Consider the following 14,421-nt stretch of genomic DNA (forward strand, 5'->3'; position numbering starts at 1 on the left):
TGATACTTTACTATAATTAATAAATGTATTTAATCTCTACCATAAGGAGCATGGTGCTTTATTTCATTATATTGGATATAAGGCATTAATAATGTTAATTAATGTTGAATTCTGACGATAGATATTAATATAGATTTTTTTTTTTTTTTTTACCCAAAACATGCAGAAAGGTTATGGTATGTATTTATTTGCACTGCACAACCTCCACCAGTCAGAGAGGGGGCAGCAGCCTGAGAGGTGAAACCTTAATGGCTAAAAGACGTCAAAGTACTTGCTGCTGCTCATAAAGCTTTCATTGCAGTGAGGACAGTGTAAAGTTAAAAGCAACAAACTGTCCCAGAATTTTGAAGTGAGAAAGATGTATTTGTTTTAAAAAAAAAAAAAAGATAAAGTGTCAACACCAAACTGAGATAACCCTGATGACATCTTAAGGGTTATTTGTGGAAAACCATGGGTCAGCTCCTCCAGAGCCACAGGAGACATTATACAACAGGTTTTACACTTTGAAACAAGGAAACGGAGCGTCATGTGTAAAATCTGACTATATTCAATATTCTCAAGTCTAGATTTCCATGTCTACATATACAAATGGTTAGCAAAACCAAAAAGGGAAAACGCAGCTCAAAAAAGCTCCAAACATGGACACAGTCCAGCTTTGTAATTTTCCAGTGTTGTCCACAGGAGGGAGCACTACTCATTCACTGCTGTTTTTTTAACCCCAGACCCATTCTCTTAATCCGTGTCACATCATATCACAACCAGGTTTATATCTGACACTTCACCTTGTTTCAAATCATCCTTGAAGTCTCTTCTAGCGGGGCAGCAGTTATGATCGATGGAGTGAATCTGGACAAGCAACTGTGAGTTAGTGAGTTTAAGTCACTGAACTTGTATCTGCTTCATTTGTGTAAAATAACTCTGTCTGCTCAGTGCAGGCAGGCCGATGTGCTCAAACACGTCTAAATAAACCTCCATGCAGACGTCCTCTGACAACAGTGCTATCCCTGTCTGCCTGCTACAGTCTCTGCACTTTCACCCTCAGTGAAATTTACTACAATTACCTACATGACATGACTTGACATGACTCTGCTCCTTGTTTAACACTTATGCAACAACAGATCATGCAGATTTGAATGAACCTGAAACACTTTTTCTCTGGGTTAGGGGTTGTAATGGCATCTACACTGTAAGTCTGTGCACTATGCAGAAGAAAAAGACTATGATCACCTTTCACTAAGGCCATTAAGAGGTGTGGGAGACTGTTTCCCTGTCCTGAAGCAAGCTGCAGGAAGCTGCGTTACATGTGAAGTTGTGTAACAGCAGATTATGCCCTGTGGCTGCAGAAATGAACCAACAGGATGACGGCTGAGAGAAAAACACAGCGAGAGTTGGATAGAAATTTAAACAATGAGAAATAGGTTTTCATTTTCATAGAGTCTGGATTTTTAAGTAAGGAAGACAACTTTTGTTTTTGTAAAACAAAAAACACCATCAGACAAAAAAATATGTACTTATAAGAGAGGTCGGTGTCTCAAAAGAGGAATTGTTTCAAGTTCATTGTGATGTGGGATGTTGAAAGTATTTATAACTCAGGAAGTTATAACTCAAACTTTATTCATACAGCACTTTTCAAAAAAGAGCTTTACCAAGACATAAAACCAATAAATACCAGATAACGGTGTAATGAAATGATTAAAAAGATTAAAAATAATACAGTTACAAATGAGGTTAATACACAGTTTAAAAACTTTAAACTATTAAAACAGTTCAACTGAATGCAATTCGTAATTAATACTTTTTCAAAGATAAGTGTATTCTGGTATTTGAGCTCCAGGAGAAATAGTTGGATCAACAGTGGTTAAAGGAATCACTCAGTCAGGTTGTTGGGGGCAGTAACAGCTGAGGCTGAATCAAGGATTTTACAAATGAGGCTTTTGTCAACTAATTTGTTACCTCTCAGAAACATCATAAAACGTATGTATATACAGACTTTATAACGCTTACAGTGTGTGTGTGTGAGTGTGTGTGTGAGTGTGTGTGTGTGTGTGTGTGTGTGTGTGTGTCCTTGTTCTATGTCATTCATGCTGCAACATGTCGCCCCTACATTTCTGTCAGTCCATCTTTGATGTGCGACAGATATGAAACAACAGGAGGACCGGGTCTCGGGGTAATGACAGGGTTTGAAAAGAAACTTTACACCACAGCAAAAAACAAAACACAACACTAGTCCACGCCTCCCTCCACCTCTCTGCTCAGCAGCCTTCTCTCTTTTCTGGAGATCCTTTTCTTTCTCTGTCTGCTCTCTCTGACCATATATGGTAGGGTATTAAACCAAAAGCTCATTGGTGGATGGGAGACAAAGTACAGGTATCCATTTCCCCTTGTTTGGGAAATATTGTTGTAATGCACTTAGTTCATGCTAGTGTCTATTTGCTTAGGTAAATTTTAGTCTTTAATTTGTCTTTACAGACAGAATACAACACTAGAGAACAGGAAATACTGTGTTTTTCCAGTTTTTCCACTGTCATTGGACCCATTGACTTGTAACAATAAAACCATTGAAACATGAATATAAAAACATGTTCCAGGCAGCAGTCTCCTTTCATGTTGGTTTACCCTCTTTACATTTGTTTCCCTTCTCCACAGATAGTTATGTGGTTTTGTTTTGTCATATTTCCACCATGGACACATCAGCAGTGCCACACCCCTGCTCCTGTTGCAGGTACAGACGAGGCTCTGCATTCCTACACACACACACACACACACACACACACACACACACACACCACTACCTGACCAGATACCAAGCTACAAAATCACTGAATCCAACATACTCCTTCTGTCTATAGCTGGTGAATCAGTTGATCATTTCTCAAAATGTTTTACAATAAGACTTTGTTTAACTTTATATTATCATTTATAACGCGAATCCTGTGAAATCATAGCAGAAATATTTAGATACTGTGCATCAGACTATCCTTCCAGATATTTGTAAGCTACGTGCAGATATTTATTGAGAATTGCAGTGCAATGAATTCATCATCTCAACTGGTCTATTGTTTTTATTAATCCACTAATGGCTTTGTCCATAAAATGTCAGGAAATACTAACAATGTACATGGTAAATTCCCAGAGTCAAATAGTTTGTCTTGTCTGACCAACACTGATATAAAACAGAGAAAAAGCCGCAAATCCTCACATTATTTGATTAATTTTCTACCAATTGTTTCAACTCTAATATATATATCTGCATATAAATTAGACACAGGACACACTATATATGTTTCCATGTATCACTTTTGACAAGCAGCACTCTTATTGTTGACAGCAAAACTTTATTGATCTTCTTGATGAAAAAAGTCAGGTTTAACTGGCTACATCACCTTCAGAGACATTAGTGACCGTGGTTCATTGCTGCCGTCAGTACACAACAAGACACATGTCCATGTAAAAACGTGGTAAGACCGTTTTCTGAATAATATAAAAGTTACATTATGTCAACAGCTGATTATTGAAACTATGTTAAAATCAACTCTTTTACGTGCAGCTCTTGAACGCAGCGCACGTCGCGAGGTAGGGAAGCGGGGCGGGGCGATTAGCAACCTGGATCAAAGGTGCAAGCCTTCCATCTTCGCAGAGCCACGCCTGAGCAGCTGGAGCGCATGACAGAGCAGAAGAGGAGAGAAGAAAAGAGAAGAGAAGACAAGAGAAGACGCTTTTTCCTGAGCTACTTCTTGTTTCGTGAACCAAGTGTCGTCGAGCAGGACGGCGCTACTGCAAACACGGACAGAGGAAGACGACCCGAGCTCACCTACAGTGCCTGCAGCTGAAACCAGGTGAGTCCTCTCTCGATTCTTTTTTCAGAGGGAGCTGGGCGGTTATTATTATCAGTGTTTTCAGCGGTTGGGAATTGTTGGGAATGATAACCAGCTAATGTGCAATATAAATTTGAGAGTTTAGTGGAGAAACACTTTTTGAAATTTAGAGAAAATACAGGTAGAAATCACCTGCTCAAGATGAGAAATGTGGCGCACCTGGCCAGGAGTTCTCATCAGGCTGAGGAGCCCTTTAAACCTTCGCATGCCCAATTATTACCGGATGGTTCTAGTATATTGATTTATATCTATTAAATGTTGAGGATTATGCATTACATGCGGCGATTAAACCTTTCAACAGGCCTGTTTGATAGATATGACAGGAAGTTACAGCTACTAGCACATCTCTCTATGATGCTCATAAGTCAAACAACCTCCAGTATAACCAGCAATATTAACCAGTTCTATTTTTAGAAAGAGTGTAAAATGCATATAAAGATTTCTTCCTGCCAAACACGGTGATAAAAGTCTGTTCTCTAAATTAAAAGTTGTACAAACACAACGTTAACCTTACATTTAAGGGCAGGTTGCATGTTTCCTTTATTTAGCAGGACATAATAGTATGTTCAGTGATACCAACAGGAACAACAGGCCCCTGCTGTGGTATGAAAAGTCATGTTTTCACTTCAGGTATTCAGACTGTTTAGACTTTAGCTATTATATATTTACTTAATTTGGATCTTGCAGTGCAGATTGTTTTATTGTTTGTTAGGTGGTTTGCATGAGATGAGCACTTTTTTTCTTAACACACCCTGCTGCTCCTGTGTGTGTCTGTGTCTGTGTCTGTGTGTGTGTGTGTGTCTACCCTCAGGATACAAAATTGATATGTATTCACTCTGTGGTTTTGGTGAGGAGTTAGCTTGTCATGAATTCTCAACATGATTTTTTTTTTTTTTTTTTCACATGGGGCATATTTTTACACATGACTTGTGACAATGGTTTACTGATAAGAACGCGGTGTTCCTCTTTTTGTTCAGTTCGGAAATTAAACGGCACTGCTGCTGCATCTGGATGCATACAAAATATCATCCACCCATCAGCTTTGATACAGGAAGTGAAATCTTGACTTTTTTTTCCCCCTTATTTCTGCCATGTTCAGCAAATGAAGTCTACCCGTCCTGCCCCACCCAAAACCTGAACATTTAAGAAATCAAACATGTTCTCTTCATTCACTGCTCTCATACTTTGGCTAATCCCTGATGCCAGAGAGTCAACATTGTGTGTCTCTTATCAGTCCCTCACCCCACCAGCCCTGTGTCAGCAGCACAGGCTGCAGGTGGCAGGGCTCGTGCTCTCTGTGTTAGGTTAGGGTCATGGAAACCCAGGTAAAGCTGGGATTGACTGGCAGCCAAGAGCAGGAGAGCGGAGATTCTGTTTAAAACGTACATCATAAGGCTGAAGAACACAAGAGACGGGGATGAAACAGGTCCATGCAGACAAAAGGAATGCATCTGCAGCGATAACTACATCCAGGGGCTGTGAGGTCGGTGAGGTTTAACAAGGTGAGGGGGTCCAGACATGATTAAACTAGTGTTTACATGTTGGTTGAAACCCATCCACTCAGACTTGACTGGAAGTGATCGTGATAGGGAAAAGAATCGATGCTGACATTCAGGTTGAAGTAGTTAGTGTTGTCATTTTGAAACACAGTGTCAAAATGTGCAGAGGCAGAGTTTGTGCAACTTCCTGAGGAAGTTAGCCCAAGGATAGCTTCTAGCACTGAAGCCACATGCATGTGGATGTCACAAGTTTTCTGTATAGTTTCTTTGTGGTTTCAATTAGATTATTAATATGCGTTCAGGCCCTCATACACTTTTTGTAAATATGTGATGCGCTCAGTCTTCCCTGGCCCCCCCTTCCCTGCAGATCCTGCAGTTTTTCACTTTGCAAGATTTTAGCGCTACATGATAAAACCAGAAGAAATGTCGGCGTGTTGTCTTCCTCCCCCACTGAGCTTCAAGAGTCTGAGCACATAATGAACTTAAGAGAGACACAGATGACACCTTGTGCACTGATCCCTTTATCCCTCACTCTATAAACACACACACACTCTTGTGTGTCTTTATCTCTGTCCACACAGACACACACATGCTCTGCTGTTTTTTCATCATCCATCCTCCACCTGAGAGGGGGCAGCTCTCATCAACTTCTGCTGTACAAACATTCATATCTAAACATTTATTCCTAAGAAAATAAACAAAGCTGTGGACATTATTTACATGTCAGAACATAGTTAGTGATAGTTAGCATGTGTTGATTTTGCCACTGATTCATTCATTCTCAAATGCATTCATTTCAGTTGCTCAGGTTATGCGGAGAGGTTTTTACGGCCATATAATTCCAGTGTGTTTATTATAAGATATCATCTTTGCTTCTCTGTTCCCTTGGTCTCGTGGTTCTCAACCTGGAGGTCGCAAGATAAATCTGAGGACTCACCAAATGATATTAATAAGATGAAAATGAAGAAAAACAAAACATTTCTCATGCACATCTTGTCGCTTTTTTTATTGTGAAATACTGGATAATTATTTGGTCAATCCATGGAGGGAACAATACTTTATTTTAGTAGTTTATTGAGTCAATCTGGAACCTCTGGACAAACATTGCTTTGTTTATAAAGGGGTCAAAAAATAACCACTGTCTCAGTCTTAACAGAAACAGGTAAAGCTTTCTGTTTGAAGTCTCCCTTTGATTGGAACAACTTCCTGTCGCACAGTAAATCCACATTTTGGTAAACCGTAATTATTTGCAGGACCCTCTCGAAAATGAGATGCTGTGTCTCGAGCTCATCCTGTAAACGATATATTTAAGAAGCTGTTGGTGAAAGCACAGTATAGTGGTTAATTTTCTTTCTATTTGAGCTCATTTTTACTAATGAGGCATTGAGTCCTTCTCCAGGGTGTGGTTGGGGAATAATGACATTTCTCTCTCTGCCCAGACTTGCTCCCGACATTCCTCCCTGCCTCTTTGACTGTGAAGCATCCCTCCACTGACCTTTATCAGGACTTTTGCCTAACTTTAAACAGCTAGAGGCTTTAAATGCACAGATCCAGCCTCTTTATCCTGAAGCAGACAATGTGATGGCTGCACATTTATTACCTGTGGCGGAAATTGCAGTGTGAGAGGAGGATTTGTGGATAATGAGCAGTGGGAGAAGGATTCGGGAATTTGTGGAATTCTGTGTAATGAGCTGGTGAAGAAGGAATGTGGGCCGCACAGGGAATAAAGGATGGACAGGTAGAAGAACAGAGGGAGTTGTACTGTAGCGTTCAGCTGAAAAGTGACGAGAAAAGTGTTTTGTCTGACTGTTGAGCCTCGGGTCATAAATACGCTGGCAAGGACTGAAATTAAAAATATTCGACTGTATTTATTTTCCTGCGATCATGAAGTGACATAACATCAGGATGGTTCTTCTTGCTCTTCTCTTGTCATTTTGTCTAATTGTGTCTACATTGGTCTGTTTTGAAGAGCTTTAGTGCACAGTTAGGTTTATAGGTCATGGGTAAAGAATTTGCATGCTCATCATCATCATAATAATAATAATAATAATAATAATACTGTGAAATAACAGCTGGTGCAGAGGTAATGTGCCCAAACCTGTGCTGCACCTGATGTCACCTGACGGCTCAGTAAATGTCATTACCTTGAAGAGTGTCCTCGGCATGTGTGAGTTTGTGTAAGCATGCACACCTCATTTAAATATTGACGTGAAATGTTTTAGTAACATGTCAGAGCTAAAAGTCATTACACAAACACAGACTTATCATCACATGGACGAGTGACGGTTGAGTTGCATGACGAGCAGGAGTAATGGTCTATTGTAGAAGTTTCCGGGCATGCAGAAGGTGCTTTAGTTGCATTAAACTGAAAGTTTTTACAATTTTCTCTCTGCAGTCTGAATGTAAATAAAGGATGGGCAAAATCTTTCTGCAGATATATTGTCAATATCTGAAACCCAGAGGCTACCAGGGCTTAACCTGAATCTTGATCTGCATCAAAATATACAGTCATAGACGGTAATGATGCTTGGGTGTTGGTGAAACTGTTTTTCTTGCCCAAGAATAAAAGTATAAAAGGGTTTGTGCAACGATGTAATGTGCAAAATGTTTAAGTGACTAAGAATCCTTAACACTGACTCATCGCTACTTGAACTTATCATGATGCTGTTGTACAATCTGTCGGGTTTGCAACAGATTGTGCAAGCCTGGTCCACAGGCTGTTCAAAATGGTTTCATGTTTGCTTAAAATGTTCTCTTGATCTGTCTTAAAGCTACCATGACGGACGCAGACAAGTTCCTGTATGGGGATCGCAGCGGCATTAACAACCCTCTGGCCCAGGCCGACTGGGCCACTAAGAAGCTGGTGTGGGTCCCCTCTGAGAAGCTTGGCTTCGAGGCCGGCTCCGTCAAAGAGGAGCATGGAGACGAGTGTGTGGTGGAGCTGACGGACTCTGGCAAGAAGGTGAAAAAGAAGAATTTATCTTTTGAGTCCGAATTTGCTCATATGTTGGTATTAGGAAGTGAAATGAAGTTAAAATGTTGGCACACCATCCTTAACTGGCAAACAACCAGCATTTTAATTTGATGTGTTAATGATTATCTAAAAATAACTTTGGCAACTAGAGTGTTCAATTTTACTTGAAACAAGCAACAAACAATATGTTTTGTCTATTGAAGTCTTGCTCAGGAGGCCCATCTGACAGCTGTCTTGTCTCTTTAAATCTCAGGTGAAGGTAAACAAGGATGACATTCAGAAAATGAACCCACCCAAGTTCAACAAGGTGGAGGACATGGCGGAGCTCACCTGCCTGAACGAGGCCTCTGTGCTGCACAACCTTAAGGAGAGATACTACTCTGGCCTCATCTATGTGAGTTTGGGTGCATGCATGTGTTTGAGCAGCAGCACCATGAATGTCTATTTGCACAGAAACTTATGTAAAGGATCTCTCTGTTTGTGGCATTAACGTGAAAATGTGCACTTAAACCCGTGTGTGAACGCTCCTCTCTGACGGTTGTCTTCTTCTTATCCAGACATACTCTGGTCTCTTCTGTGTCGTGGTCAACCCTTACAAGTACCTGCCCATCTACACTGAGGACATAGTGAACATGTACAAGGGCAAGAAGAGACACGAGATGCCCCCTCACATCTACGCCATCACAGACACTGCCTACAGGAGCATGATGCAGGGTACTGCAGTCATATTTTTGTAAAGAAAAACAATATGTTTAGCAGTATTAGACTTTGTATGCTCCAGTACAGAAAAGGTACCTACACTATGCACTAGTGTAGTGTATATAGTTTCCAAGGTGACTTCTCCACATGTCAAACCAACAGTACAAAATAGATTGTCAGATTTATGGCAATTAATCAGCATATTTCTACTACTTTCTGCCACAGAAACAGCAAAGTCATCCATTTACCCTCCATATTATTCACTCTTAATTACTGATCCTCACTTCATCTTCCTGTATGTGTCAGCAGTGTTTCTGATTGGGACTTTGCTGTTTTTTCTCTCTCTTCCTTTAACAGATCGTGAAGACCAGTCCATCCTTTGCACGTAAGTCACTCTTTTTGTCTGTACTTTTCCCAGTAATCATGTTTAGAAAAACATGCAGCTATTTCTTCAGTGATCAGTCCAAATTCATAAAGATTCCTGTGCAGTATGTCATCTGTTAGTTGTAGGGTCAAGCTTGGATTTTGTTTAGCCCTCAAGACCCTATAAAAATACGTCAAAGTTCATTGTACAGTTGAGCCACATTGATACATGCTGTTTATCAGCAGATGAAGTGTGCTCAGTATTCATTGAGTTGTAGATATTTAAATTAGCCTATGTTTGTTTTCTGAGCACTTGCAGGATTTCTCACACAGGTTGGCTAAAAACAAAAAATGTTAAAAACAAACCCATTCTTGACCTTGGAAACCTTGTATTTATTGCTGGATAAAATGCTGCTTTTAATTCCCAATTAGGATCAATATTGCTCCTGCCACTACATTCAGTATAATGTTTTTACCCCTCTGAAACATACTATGTGTCTAAATCTTTGTATTGTATGAATCTTTTTCTGCAGAGGAGAGTCAGGAGCAGGAAAAACGGAAAACACAAAGAAAGTCATTCAGTATCTTGCCCATGTTGCCTCATCTTTCAAATCCAAAAAGGATCAGGTCAGTAAAGCCCTACTGTTTTTTTTTTTTTTTTTTCTTTCTTTAATTCCCTCCTTACTTTCTGAATCTCCATCCACAGATGTAAAGATGACAATGGGAACCAACCCCCCCCCGCCCCCTGTATTTTTCCTCTCCTGATATTACCCGCTCTTTCCTGCCTCCCTGTTTCTCTCATTTGTAGATTTCTGTGTTAGCCTATCGCTTTAATGTTGTCTACCTGAGCGAGCTGTGTGGCGACTACTAAACATTCCTCTTTCAGGCCTCTACGTGCCCGCCTCACCTCCCCACGGTGACTCGAAGTGAAGCAGAACACTATGTGTGCACACACTTGTACTCTTCTTCTTTTTGTACAGGCTGTTTCACAAGATGACACATGAAAAGTTTCATTTATCTTTTCTTAATGATTCAACAGGGGAAATCAAATTTCCTCTGCAGTTAAGTCATTTGTGTGCTGCAGTTGGTATCAAATGTGTTGATCTTTCTCCTTTTTCACCTCTTCTCCAGGGCAGTGCAGTGTTGTCACATGTGAGTTCATCTCTCTGACTCATAAGCATGGTGCCTTGACTGTTTGTGCACATGCACTACAATACTAACAGGAAACATTTTCTTGTCTTTGTCTGGGTATCGAAGGAAATGCATCAAATTACTTAGATATAGGTCATAGCTTCAAAGGAACAGCAACAAACATTTTGTTGAAATAAGCCTATTCGAGAAGATTGATGGCAGTCTCATGTTTGTGCAGTAAATATGACACTACAGCCAGCAGCCAGTTAGCTTAGCTTAGCATAAAGACTGGAAACTGAGGGAAACAGCTAGCTAGTCTATCCAGATTAACGAAATCCACCTACTAGCACCTGACGTTCACTAATTAACAAAACTTGTTTAATCAATACAAATAAGGAAATGAAAGAAATAAGCTGAACAAATAAACCTGTTTGTCATGTTTACACTTGTTTTTCTTTTTTTTTTCTTTTTTTTCAACTTTCACCTTTGGACAGAGCCGGGCTGCTTCCCTCTGTTCTCGGTCTTTATACTAAGCTTCATATTTTCTGTCATATTTTCTGTCAAAGCGTTAGAGTGGTATCAATCTTCTCATTTCTCTGCAAGAAAGTGAATAAGTGTATTTCCCAAAATGTCAAAAACATCTTTCAAAACTAAGAAAAAAAACTACAACTGAAGGATGATTTTTTTTTTTTTTTTGCTTTAGATACAAGTTGGATGGATTCATTTAAAACTAATAATAAAGAATCTGAAGTGGGGTTAGAGAATAAAGATTGTCTCTCTTGTGGCAGTGAACTGCTCAGTAAAACAGTGGAGCAGATGAGCAGCAACCTTGTCTGAGGTTTGACTCAGATGTCGAACGACACCTTGGTGTTTGTGCGTAATTTAAAGCGCTATCAGGTGAAGGTGTCCCACCCCACCCACCAGCTATCTTTTTTTTTTTTTCTCAGTCTGGTCAGGCGTGAGTTTGTAATTGTTATGTAGCAGTATGTATATGTTTGGGGTGTTACAGTGCACTCCAGCATTTCCTTTGGGTGATCCTGGCTAACCTGCCTGCGTGCTTCTTGTGTCCTCTTGTTTGTGCGTGCATGGACAGGGATGGTCTTATCAGGGTTTTTGTGCCTGAGTGGGCTTGCTGTGCTGCGGGAATGTGTGTTGGAATGTGCCGGATTCAGTTTTTGCATGCGTGTGCGTGTGCGTGTGTGTGTGTGTGTGTGAGCGAGCGTGGCTGATTGGTGAATGATAGCTTCCCCTGAGGTAATTCTTGCAAACACATAGCCTGAATAGTAGTTAATAAGCTTTGCCAATGAAAGATGTGCAGCTCTGCAAGAAAATGCATGATTTGAAAGTTGTGCTTGCTTGACCAATGTCCAGCACAGTCATGATGAAGGATTATGGGAGTCTATATTGTGCCCTGATACTGTCTCCTCTCCATCAGGGGGAACTGGAGAAACAGCTGCTGCAAGCAAACCCCATCTTGGAGGCCTTCGGCAACGCAAAGACCGTCAAGAACGATAACTCCTCAAGATTTGTAAGAATAACTTCAAGCCAGTGAAAACTTTGTTTCAAATTTTAACTTTTTTCTAAATAACAATTAATGAAAATTCATGTCTAATAAGCAACAATCAAAATAAAGGTGGAATAAACATATTGTATTAACCTGCCCTGCCCATGTCAAACCACTGAGAAGAGCACAGAGAAAAACTCAAATACGCACATCTTTAATATGAAATAACCACAGTTGTTGACGTTTAGCAGATTATTTTATGCTCATGTAGGATCCCAACACTGTAAGAAGCTGATAGAGAAACTAGATTTTCAGGACTTTTATTTCTTTTTTTATTATTTGTTATAGCTCAACAATAAAACATGTTTCTTAGTTTTAGTGCTGTATATCAAAATGTTATGATTTGTTTTCTCTTTTTAGGGAAAATTTATCAGGATAAACTTTGATGTCAATGGATACATCGTTGGAGCCAACATTGAAACTTGCATCCTTTTTTTTTTAAAAAAAAAAACATTCCTCTTACACTCCCACTCTTCTGGACGGTGCCTGCTAAGTGGCTTCAGGGCAGGAATGAGCTTCCCCAACCCGTTGTGCTTAACATGACAGAAAACAATCAGCATTTCTGAGCTGTAATACTCCACCACACCAGGTTTGCTGTCAGTTAGTGCTAATTTGACTCTGCAAATTTGTCTAAAGATATGCACTATGTAACCATGACGTATTATTAAAAGTATTTAAACAGTGTTTGACACAAGGCCGTTCTAAAAGACAGGATAAGTTAAAGATGAAGGTGTAGGTGCAACTTCAGGGTCAGGGACTTTGACCAGTTGGCCTTGCCTTCTGCTCTGCATTTTAAATGTTACATTTTAAATGATGTTCTGCTGCATTTGCATTTGTGTGTCCTTGACTAAAAATGTTGCCAGATTTGCTGGAGAAGTCTCGAGCCATCAGACAAGCTAAAGAGGAGAGGAGCTTCCATGTGTTCTACTACATGCTGTCAGGAGCAGGCGACAAGCTGCGCTGTGAGCACCGAAACTATTTTATTAGAACATAGATGCACTAAACTGGGCTTCTTGAAAGAGAGCTGAAGTTGAAAGTTGCAAACAAGTGGTTGCATTGATAGCTGAACATGACCTGCAGTTCAAGAGCCAAGATACTTATGAAACAGGAATCCTTGAGACACTTGTTTTAAGTGCATGTGAAATGGCTGATGTAGATCACTATATGACTGAGGTTCCCTTTTCTCAGTTCAGTTATTATAGTGGTTGAAATACAGTGCTGGTGTAGAGCTGAGCAGTCCCATGTGATGCAAGGCCCAAATCTTCTCTACTTGCAGAAATACTGTTAAAATGATCAATTCTCAATAAATAATTATCATCTTTTTTTCACTATGTAGCGGAGTTGTGCCTGGAGGATTACAGCAAGTACCGTTTCCTGTCGAATGGAAATGTGACTATTCCTGGCCAGCAGGACAAGGACATGTTCACTGAGACCATGGACGCTTTCGAGATCATGAGCATCCCGGAAGAGGAAAGAATTGGTAGCTATCATTATTTCTTTTAAATTGTTTATAGGGCAGCGAGTAATGATTTATTTTCATTATCATTTAATAGTTTCCTGTGGAGTTTTAGACCTCTAGTAGCACCATGGAGCTCATGCACATGCACCAGGATGACACAATCCACATTTCTGCTAGGTTTCACGCTATTCCATTGATCAACAGGTTGTAGCAACATTCAAAGATGTGCAGCAATGTGCCAGCAAAGGCAGGGAAGAGGAAGACTCTTACATAGTAAACAAGGATTTAAATAATGCAGGATTTAAATAGGTAAATAAATCAGCTTTACAGATGTTTTATGAGAAAGGAAGTACATTCAACACGTTTGTTAGAGCACAATGTGTTTTGTTCTCTTCCACCAACAGTCCAAAACCCAGATATTCTGTTGGCCAAAGTAATAATTAAAGATAAATGTGCAACATTTAATTTACTATTATATGACGGAGAGAAACCTCACATTTGAGAAGCTGGAACCAGCAAATGTTGTCGTTTGTGCTTATCAGAATATTCTGTTCACTAATCGATTGACCAACCAATAATTGCGGAGATGTATTAAATTCTAATAATTAAATTCTAATTTTTTTCTTCTTTAAAGTAGTGCATCTGACGTATCTTATAATAGAATTCATCATGTAAAGTTACTTCCTCTACAGCAGACACTGACCTCTTCTTCTTTGTTCGTCAGGTCTGTTGAAGGTGATTTCGGCTGTGCTGCAGTTGGGGAACATGACCTTCAAGAAGGAGCGTCACTCTGACCAGGCCTCCATGCCTGACGACACCGGTACACACATTTACACACACAGACCCCCCCCCCCCCC

The 14,421-nt window shown here is 40.0% G+C and overlaps 1 protein-coding gene across 1 annotated transcript in view; it reads left to right on the forward strand.

The window, feature by feature from the left end:
* Positions 1-3,651: 3,651 nt before the first annotated feature.
* Positions 3,652-14,421, forward strand: part of LOC111659755 (myosin-9-like) — a 25,901-nt gene continuing 15,131 nt past the window's right edge. Inside the window, exons 1-12 of the mRNA XM_023412782.2 lie at positions 3,652-3,836; positions 8,146-8,336; positions 8,602-8,742; positions 8,906-9,062; positions 9,405-9,432; positions 9,944-10,037; positions 10,542-10,562; positions 11,977-12,069; positions 12,466-12,529; positions 12,969-13,067; positions 13,442-13,585; positions 14,289-14,384. Coding sequence (XP_023268550.1) covers positions 8,151-8,336; positions 8,602-8,742; positions 8,906-9,062; positions 9,405-9,432; positions 9,944-10,037; positions 10,542-10,562; positions 11,977-12,069; positions 12,466-12,529; positions 12,969-13,067; positions 13,442-13,585; positions 14,289-14,384 — 1,123 coding nt within the window. The 5' untranslated portion in view covers positions 3,652-3,836; positions 8,146-8,150. The remainder of the gene's footprint in view (positions 3,837-8,145; positions 8,337-8,601; positions 8,743-8,905; positions 9,063-9,404; positions 9,433-9,943; positions 10,038-10,541; positions 10,563-11,976; positions 12,070-12,465; positions 12,530-12,968; positions 13,068-13,441; positions 13,586-14,288; positions 14,385-14,421) is intronic.

The sequence above is a fragment of the Seriola lalandi genome, unplaced genomic scaffold (assembly GCF_002814215.2).
Source record: "Seriola lalandi dorsalis isolate HSWRI2012SDOR001 ecotype SW California unplaced genomic scaffold, Sedor1 jcf7180002054487, whole genome shotgun sequence".
Taxonomy (NCBI): domain Eukaryota; kingdom Metazoa; phylum Chordata; class Actinopteri; order Carangiformes; family Carangidae; genus Seriola; species Seriola lalandi.